A 10,232-nucleotide genomic window follows, 5' to 3' on the forward strand; every position below is an offset into this window, starting at 1 on the left:
CTTTTTTTTTGCGGTACACGGGCCTCTCACTGCTATGGCCTCTCCCGCTGCGGAGCACAGGCTCCGGACGCGCAGGCTCAGCGGCCATGGCTCACGGGCCCAGCCGCTCCGCGGCATGTGGGATCTTCCCGGACCGGGGCACGAACCCGTGTCCCCTGCATCGGCAGGTGGACTCTCAACCACTGCGCCACCAGGGAAGCCCCACCATTCTATTTTTTTACATGATAAAATCTAAGCAGAATTTGCAACATTCCTCCAGATAGGCTTAAATAAAAATTAAAATAAAAAAAAACAAAGCTTAAGATTTAAGATTTACCTGAAGTCCTCTCTTAGGATTATAAATTAATGCAGATGTTGGAACCTCTACTAAGTACCTATGAGAACTGCAGCAACGGAAAGTGAAGCAATGGGGCCCTTTATAATCCTATTTTTCCTAAAAAGGAGGACATTTCTTGAGCACCCACCACATGCAGTCAGGCCCTTGTGAGGCTGGATGGTTCGCTCCACTTCCCAGGTGAGGAGGAACAGGTGGACAGAGACGGCTGAGGAAGCATCTTAACTCAGGTCTGTCTCACTTTAAAGTCTGTGCATTTCTACTTCCACACACAGGCAATTTCATTGCAGTATCACTCTTAGACTCAACACTGGAAATGCCTTCTCTCACTCCATGCCTGTGACCAGAATCAAAGACCGTCAGACTGAATTTGGAAGGTCTCGCCTCTAACATCCCCACTGCACAGATGAAGACACAGAGGGCTGGAGATGGGCAGTTCCTTCCCAATGCCGTTCCAGCTAGGGAGCTGCAGGGCCAGGAATAAAATCACGTTTTATGTCTTTGAAGTGGTGCCTGTTCTCTGCACACCGTCTTATCTCTGGGTTTACAAATTCTAGCATTCCTCTTCCTGCTTTAGTCCTGGGCTTAATAACACCTTAGAACATCCCAAGGCTGAGAGCACACTTGAGAAGCTCTTATAACAGCAGGACACAAGCACCAAAGGTCACAGACAAAGTCACTCCACCACTCCACGCTGTGCCCCTGAAGTATATCACAAGAGCACATGACCTTGCCATGGACCACGTAGCAGCATGTGCTGTATTACCAAGAAGGCTGAAGAAAACTTAAGTCACATTTCAGGAGACTGCAATAATGATCGACTTCAATACCACAAAACTAAGGGTTCCAAAGAGAAGTAAGGCACCCAGAGACGGTCTGAATTAGCCACTCTTATCCATCCAGTTCACATGGCTACAAGATGAAGACTGCCACCAAAGGGAACCTATTATTTCCAATATTTCCGATTCTTATTTTTATGTTCACAACAACCCTATGAGGTAGACAGAGCAGGTTTATAAGTAGCTATTGACTAGTTTCATATTTTGCACCGTGCCAGTTACAGTGCCTGGACAAGTTTAATAGAGCACGTATTTTCTGAGCACTTACCATGTGCCAGGAACTACGAGAAAAACACAAGGAATAGTTCTTGCCCTCTGAGAGCTTAGAATCTGATTAAAGAGATGGGACCACGTACACACACGCCACAGAACTATTTAGAGGAAGAGGCAAGGCAGCCAGGACTTTTCAGAGAAGAGAAAGCAGAGTGGCCAGCCTCGGCCTGTTCCACAGTCTTTCTTTAAGCTCTGAAATGTGCTCATCCAGTCCTGGATTCCTTGGAGAGGAGGGGGCACATGCAGAGACCAGCTGACAGCCGAAGACCTAAGGGACTATTTATGACAAGAAAGAGGGAAGGAGCAGATGCCTTCATGGTGCCCTGAGACAGGAGGTCCATGTAAAGTAGCAGATCTTTACAATACTTGCCTGTAGCCTGGAAGGCAGACTAACTCTTTTTCCCCTCAATGCTGATGGAGGAGTCTCAGAACTAGGTTTCCACAGTGATTACGGAACCCCGCTAATGCACAAGCTTCAGGCTTTCCCATTCATTGTTGTGATGCATAGATACATTTCTATAACGTTTTGTTCACTGTAACTAACGTCTCATCTTTTTCAAAAGCCCATAATCACACATGTGATGATTTTAATGTCACCAGTATGTTCACATTTTCTTATGAAGAATCAAACTTCAAACAGCCTTTAATACTCAATGAGGAAAGAGTTCTGTAAGACGGAAATCAAGAAATCTTCAGAATTTTAGCACTCCTTATCTAAAAGTAGTTCTGAGATTCTGAAATTACACAGTATTATCACCCATCCCATCACCCCCAATAAAAAACTCCAGTAAAGGGACCAAAAATAAAGTTCACTAAAATTCAAGATTTCAGCTGTTTAAAGAAGAGTTGATTTAAAGCATTACAAATGACTACGTACAAATTAATTGTATTCTATAGATAGTTAAATCATAATACATTTCATTCAACACTGTGGTCTGCTTCTCTTAAAGCTTTGCTGTAAAAGAGAACAAAAGTTTGCGTGTCATATACTTAAGAAAAGTATATACGAGACTAAGGAAAAGAATAAATGAAGCTTCTATTCCCCTCCAACACACACATTCTAAATTAGGGTTAAAGTACCAACGTCATCTCCTTTCACAAAGAAGAAAATGGATTTTAATGAACAGGCATTAAGTAAAACCTAGAACCTACAATTTTTCCTGTCCCTATTTGAGGACAGAAAAATACTTTCCATAAATAACGTGACATGAGTTTCTTATTCACACTGTAAAACCCCTGAGAATATTGGCTTTTGTTTTTTGTATACTTAAACCTTTCATGCAAACCTTACCTTAAAACTGAAAAATGATAGTAAAGGAGAGAGAAGTACCTAGATGTTCTTACAGACTCCCAGGTCTGGTGACAACAATGCACTATTCCTGGCTTTGCCTAAGAGCCCAGGTAACATATTCTGACTGGTTTTCTGTACTTTTTTGCCTCCCTCCAACATGTATGACTTGAACAGATTTACTGTTATTTAAGTTGAAGAACATACTGTGAAATAAAAGCAACATTGTGAAATATCCCGTTTTCACTTTTCCATCAGGCTGCCTTCTCCAAATAAGATGTTACAGTCTGTATGTTTTGTTAAACTTCAACACGGGGTATGTAGGAATTTATTTTATTAAACTGATGCTAATGCATTTAGATTAAGAAAACAGAACTCCTAAGAAATAAAAAACATCCTTCTGTGGTTTGGTTAAAAAAAACAAAGGTAAAGAACTACTTCGTTTGGAGGATATAGAGTTTAACTTGATGAGTGTCAGGCTAGAAAATCCAGGTGAACACATGATTTTTTTTCTGAAGGTTTGTCTGTCTACAATGAACAAGCAATTATTAATAACCAACACATAGTCTTTTCTTTCGTGATGCTCTACTGCCTAAGTTTGGGGTTGGATCTCTGTGACTCACTCATTACGTCACGCAGACTGTGGGGTTATGTTCTCCACAATGTGCATTTCAGAGCTACCACAGTCTACGCTGAACATAAAGATGAAATGATATGCTCTACGTGATGGGGTCTGTTTCAGACACTGACTTACACGGAAGAGAAATATATCATGAGATGCCATACACCCTGCCACATAGTGCTCAGGAACGGGGACGTTACTGGAGAACCCTCTAAATGCAACCATCGAGATCCCTGCCCTCGAGTGTCCTCACTACAAAATAATCTTGGTACATCAGTATCCTAACCTCTTGAATGGGGTCCCAGAGGAACTCATGCGTACTGATTGTTGTAAGAGTGAGAGTTTATTAACACTTAAATTTGATTGCTCAATTACAAAACCCTGCTAATGTTCTGTTTTGGTTGTTTTGAATAAGGGATACACAGATAAGACTAAGATTAAATATGTATTTAATTGATGTCCTTTTTGCGGTCACATGTACTTGCCTCTGTGATGCTGTTTTAGTAAGACAGGTAGGCAGTGCTTTCTCCCTTAAATACAAAAGGTGGTCAGCCAATGCTGCAAGGAATCACATCGCGGTGATTATGATTTTTACTAGTGAAGCTATAGATGTTAACAATTATAAAATCACCCACATCGTTTTAAAAAATCTAGCTGTGTTCTTAAGTCCTTACACTTTCAGTAGCCGTAAACTGTCAATTTGGCTACATTATTGCTCGATAAGCTTTCTTTTGCTTTTATGTGCTTTTCAAACTCACTATCAACTATAAAAAAGGGTAAAAACAAATGTCAAAAGAGAAATCCATCCAAAAACAGTAACATTCCCATAACCGTACTCTGTAATTTCCTAACTTAGCAAGAACCAAACTACCTTGACATTGAGGTTAGAGCCCCATCTTATTTTTTTAATACTTCTTCTGAGAGTTGGATTTGAATTCGTTTTCCAAAACATTCACCAATTTAAATAAAGCCGTATGGTCACTATGCCTTCCTAAATTCAAGAACTTATCTTTTCTAAGTTAGTAATATTTGAGGTTGCAAATGGGTGAGAATCAACCATGGTCTCAGATGATTTTTACTCAAGAGAGAAAAGCTGAAGCAAGTGAAAAATCAGAAGTGTTCTGCAAACCTTAGAACACTAAACACTGCCACTCTCTTAAAGAGAAGGGGGTGGGGCATCGTCGGAAACTTCTGCTTACCCCTTGTTCAGATTCCAAAAGCTCTGTTTTGACTCTGACTGCCGGCATCCCATCAAGCATTAACATTCTGTTCTCAAGGGTGTTGATATTCTGAGAATAAAAAAGAGAGAGAGGGAAATTCAGCTACAAAGCGTTCAGAAGAGGAGAGCTAGTAGAGTCTGCCTTCATTGTAGTACATTTAGTACTGCTAACCTAATTTTTTAACAATATAGTATAATTAAAGGAGAACATCAGCATAGCCAATTATCCCCCCATGCTGAACTTTCATTTGAAATAATGACCAAGAACTTGAATTAATCAGTCTGATTCTATGACCCCTGGGTTGGAGGTCAGACGGTAATAAACTGGAGTAAGGCAACCTTACGTTAATTTATACGGGGCCGGAATAACTCATCACACTTGCAATCGTGGAAGGAAATACCAGGCAAGTTTCTTTCTTCCTTAGCTCTGGAGGTTGTACTGTATACAGAAATCCATAAAGGAAAAGACAGATCAAAATAATTTATATACTCTCATAGTACTGTCAAAGTGGAAATAACTTTAAATACAAGATACTGTAATGCTGGAGAGTGAATTCCGGTATCATGGTATATCTGATCAAATGAAAATTTCTTTCTACCTTTCAACGGCAAACATCTGCTTTAAAAACAACTAACATAAATCTTGGATTAAGAGTGAATTCTTAAGCTGAAGTCATAATCAAAGAATAAACGACAATTTGGTTTCTGTTCCGGTATATGTTTGCCTCCATTTAACACCTCTTGAAGGGAAAACCTTACTTCTACTGTGGTGCCATAGAATTTCAAACATCTATAAAAAGATTAAATCAGGGTTATTTTTTGACTAATTTCCACAGCTTCGGGGATTTTCTGAAGTCAACAACCTAGGAAGGGAGTCAGAAAGCCACACATCAGTGCTTGCTGCAGGCCAAAATCAGGCTCCTGCTTTAAAAGATGTTGAGAATGCCAACTTTAACCCTCAAACACTGACTAAACCAAGAAATTAAAATGACTAAGTTTGACTGAGTTTTTAGACTAGTGTCTTTGCTGTTACAGAATGTAACCACATGACACTAAGGTGGTCTTATTAAAAGAAAGAGACATTTCTAAATGTTTTGCCTACATGGTGACAAAGGTTAAATATCACTTCTAAACCTTCAGGTTTTCGCCATTCATGGAGTTGCTTTTCTCCCCAACAGACAGTTAAATAAAAACAACTCTCACTTCAACACATCATAAATTAAACGTTTTTATTACCAAATAATACCAACAGAGTGCAGTATAGTGAAGCTCTAATTATTTCTCCCATTTCTTGACTCTCCTTTTTGTTTAAGAAAAATACTCTGAGAAATAAAAGGTATGGGGCTTCTTATCACAAATATTTGCTCAGAGAAATCAACGGCAAGAAGAAAAAGCAAATTTACTCTAGAGCTAACTAATGAGCATTTAGAAATCCCATGCTACCTAGTCTGTTAGGTAATAAAAAGAAGAAAAATTACTGTCATGTTCCTCTCTTAGAAATGTACAATATTATTAAAGCTGGCAGGATACATCATTGTTTTTACATGTTTGCTTTTGACTTGTCCATATTTTGGGGGGATTTTTGCATCCTAATAGCTTAGAACAGAAGGAACTATGGCATTACTGGTGAGCTCAGTGCATTTGTTCCAAGCTTAAAATCCTTTCACGGAGGCTGGTGGGTTGTTTACACATCAGGCATGGACCTCAAATCCCAATGTGTCACTTGCTTCCATGCTTGGAAGCAGCCAGCTTGGTTTGCTACCTCCCAACCTCAGGAAAGCCTTCCTGCTGCCAGCAGCCCTCAACTGCCCGGCCTTTCACAGCAGCATGGAATCCACCCTAACAAAGCCTCCCGTAGGCTGTTTGGTTGGTAGACAATGAAGGATGAGTTGATACTGCTTCCTACCCCGGAGGAGGTCTTGCCCAGATGGAAAGGGAAGAAGATGCCTTGCAAAGGAGGGGAAAAGACAAAGAGCGATTCTGGAAAGGCAGGTTTAATGAACTGTTAGAATCTGATTAGAGGCTAATGTCCCTTTTAGTGCTTTGTACCAATTTACAGCTGATAGACTTCAGCGTTTTCCTCGCTGGCTGTGATCAACCCATTCATTTAAAAAAAAAAAAAGCAAGCTAACCAGAGTCTTTGAAGTTAAAAACGGATAAATCATAAAACGCTGACTGGGTCCACATGCAATTTAGTACATTTAAATATCACTGTTTTCGTTATAATTTTTGCTGTTGCTGTACTGGAATAATTCAAGATCGTTAAAGACAGGGTTACACTTCAGTTTCATGTAAAAGTGAAATAATTAAACACATTTTCAAGCATTTTTTTAAGAAATGAAGTTTGCCCGGCAAATATTTCTCTTTCCCTGATTTTTCCAGGATCAGCGTAGCACACCCATAATAAACACCATAAATAACAATGTTCACAGCTAAGGAACCCAATCCTTAATTATTAAACTCTTGCAACTAGTGCAGATTCGATCAGTACATATGCCTGAAAGTTATACTGTATATACACGAAGCATATTAATCTCTGCATTCCTGATTCTGACCTTGTTTAGCCTAAAGAGAAGGGCCGAGCATCACACCATATTCCAGACCATCCAAGAAGGTGTGTGGTTTTTACGGAGCCCATGGTAATTATACAGCATTGAGGACATAGTCCTTGGAACAAAATATCGATAGATTTATCTCTCTACGCTAAAAATCAGATACATACAATCTCAACTGACTTCAGACTTTAAATATGTAATAAACTCTAATAATTTGAAATTGCTGTCAAACATATCTTGTCGTGATCTTGATCAAAACGCATTTGCTGGGGAATCCAATAGCTCAATTGATTTCCAAGAGGTAAATAAGATTAGTCATCAATTTTAGTAACATGGTACTCTCTATGTTGTAACAAATATTTTGATATTATACAACCCTATATAATTTATGTATATGTGTTTATATTCATGTACACGTATCTATACACCTATGTTACTTACTTCATATGAGTAAACTGTATCAATTACAGCCAAATTTATCATCAGATTTATTAGCTGGCTGTTGATCAATTACACGTGCACAGGATGAGAACGGTACTCTGGATACTCCTATTTCCCAAATAAGATTTGGCAACACAGCAGTCCAGCTGATAGTAGCTCTCCCAGTCAAAAGCAGTATAAACACAACTGTCAAGAGCCCTTCAAGATGGCAGAAGAGTAAGATGCGGAGATCACCTTCCTCCCCACAAATACATCAGAAATACATCTACATGTAAACACAACTGTCATCAATCCTAGCATCTCACAATATTTTGAATGGAACCTGCAGGAAGGAAAAGGACTGATGTTCAATAATCCTCTCTCATAAAATCATAGAACAGGGGGGACTTTCCAGGGCAACTACTACAATCCGCCCTCCTACTCCCAGAATGCAGGTCTCTTTCCTCTCCCTCTTCCAGACTGTGCGTCATCCACTTTGCACAGGTGGGGTAATAAAGAGCCAGCTAGTCAACATTCAACAGACCAAAGTTTTCAACAAAGCTTCCCTTCATAAGCCAAAAATATCTACTGGGATTTGTTCCGATTTCTCAAGATACAGGACATATTCACTTAAACATATTTCCATCTTGAATCTCCATGTTTGGCTACAGGTAATGAAAAATATGAATTGCCCTCACCCCTACCCGTGTTATGTTCAACAGTGATCAAAGGGACATATGAGAAGCAATTCAGGATTCACTGCATCAAGTTGATTAAGGCATGTTCGGAAAAGATTCTTAACGGGTTATAATGCAGGCATACCAACTGGTTAAAAGTATCATCCTCTGAGTACTTTTTCCTACAGAAAAAGCAGAAGCATCAGATTATAAGGAAATTCGCCTTTTGCTTGAAAACCACTTCATAGAGAAGTCAATCTCTCCCCTTTCTTGACTCACTTCTACCATAACGACAATAAAAACCAACAAAAATAACAATTGTTTTCCAAGCCTGTATGCCGGTTCAACCAATAGGTCCTTTCTTCAGAGAAAACATAAGTGTTTTATACTACCCCCAAATTTGTGCTGAAATGCAAAAGAATGAGTGAATCCCTGCTCTTCATAAGGATCGACACACCTAAGAGATTAGAATTATGCCCAGACAACAGTTTCCATTATCTATTGTTATGCAACAATAGGTAGCATAACACAACTACCATTTTATTATTATCTTGCTAACAAACGTAATAACAGCACCTACTATTTGCATATTTACTATGGACTAGACCCTGTGCTAAGAGACGTGTACTCATTCAGTCCTCACAGCAACCCAAGAGGTCAAGGCTTTATTATCCGAAGATGAGGCATCTGAGACACAAGGAGGTTAAACTGTCCAAGGTCACACGATTAGTAAGTGGTGCAGCTCGATTCCAAACCAAAGGAGCCTGAGCCCAACCAAGCTAAGCTCCCAACCACTACACCCCTCTCTCCCTTCCCCTCCCTCTCCTTCTCTCTCCATCTTCCTCTGTGCGCTCCCTAAATCGACGTGGAAAAAAACATGAGCACCTTACTGAAGGCCCCAACAGAGGAGCTCTGGAATCTCAGTCGATGGCTCCTCTCAGGGCTGAACTGACTTAGTCACCGAAAGGAATGCGCAACTTCTGGTCACGGGTGAGTATCAACAGTTTGGGGAATAACAATAAGAGATCAAATAAGCCCCTGGTTCACTTTTTTTTTTTCTTTAAATCAATCTTTCAACATATTTCCTTAGCTTGATAAGATTATACATTCCTATCCTAGAAACATCTCATAATTAATTTAGGAAGTCAGTCCCATCCTGAGTTGAACATCCAGAAAAATCTATGGTAATCTCATCTGCTACCCAGTGTTCTGAAAATATTCATATCCTAGACGGCTCATTCGATATTTTCACAATAGTGTCAAGTACTTGGATTATACAGGAACTTCATCTTCGACCTTTTATACTCAAAAGAGATACATTCGGGCCTCACATTCAATTTATAAGTGCTTAGATTAAGTGTAAAATTATATTTTTCTAAACTCACATACCCTCACACTGGTAAGTCAATTTTGTAGAGGGCATATGTGTAATTAAAGTACCTCTGATGGTACAAAAGAAACATCAGTTGAAATGCTGACTTTGCCATTCTGGCCCAGGCTTTCATCTTCCCTTGCTTTGCAGCACGGGAGAGTGGATATGACACTGATAATCATATTTTACTGGGAGAACTAGAATCCAAACTATAGACCTACTGGGACTTGCAACTTGAATCCCCTTCAGTGGTTTCAACGATCCATATACACATCATTCTGAAATATCTGTCATCAGTCTCAAAAACAAAACCCTTCCATAATCACCTCACATTGAAACATGGAACTGTGTCTTTCATAAGAATTGGTAAAAACTGCACATGCAATGCAGCAACTTATATTTTCCTGATAGCAAGAATCATTGTTTTCGGGCTTCCCTGGTGGTGCAGTGGTTGAGAGTCCGCCTGCCGATGCAGGGGACGCGGGTTCGTGCCCCGGTCCGGGAAGATCCCACATGCCGCGGAGCGGCTGGGCCCGTGAGCCATGGCTGCTGACCCTGCGCGTCCGGAGCCTGTGCTCCGCAACGGGAAAGGCCACAACAGTGAGAGGCCCATGTAGCGCAGAAAAAAAAAAA

At 40.0% G+C, this 10,232-nt stretch overlaps 1 protein-coding gene across 5 annotated transcripts in view; it reads right to left on the minus strand.

Moving 5' to 3' along the window:
- KLF12 (KLF transcription factor 12) overlaps window positions 1-10,232 on the minus strand; it is a 440,360-nt gene that overhangs the window by 231,313 nt on the left and 198,815 nt on the right. For 3 of the 5 annotated variants that reach the window (XM_024753929.1, XM_024753927.1, XM_024753928.1), the window contains exon 3: window positions 4,556-4,645. The exons of 1 other annotated variant lie outside the window; for it this stretch is intronic. In XM_024753929.1, coding sequence (XP_024609697.1) covers window positions 4,556-4,645 — 90 coding nt within the window. Of the gene's footprint in view, window positions 1-4,555; window positions 4,648-10,232 lie in introns of those variants that run through there. One more of the 5 variants, XM_024753932.1, reaches the window with a different exon arrangement.

The sequence above is a fragment of the Neophocaena asiaeorientalis genome, unplaced genomic scaffold (assembly GCF_003031525.2).
Source record: "Neophocaena asiaeorientalis asiaeorientalis breed wild unplaced genomic scaffold, Neophocaena_asiaeorientalis_V1.1 scaffold212, whole genome shotgun sequence".
Lineage (NCBI taxonomy): Eukaryota > Metazoa > Chordata > Mammalia > Artiodactyla > Phocoenidae > Neophocaena > Neophocaena asiaeorientalis.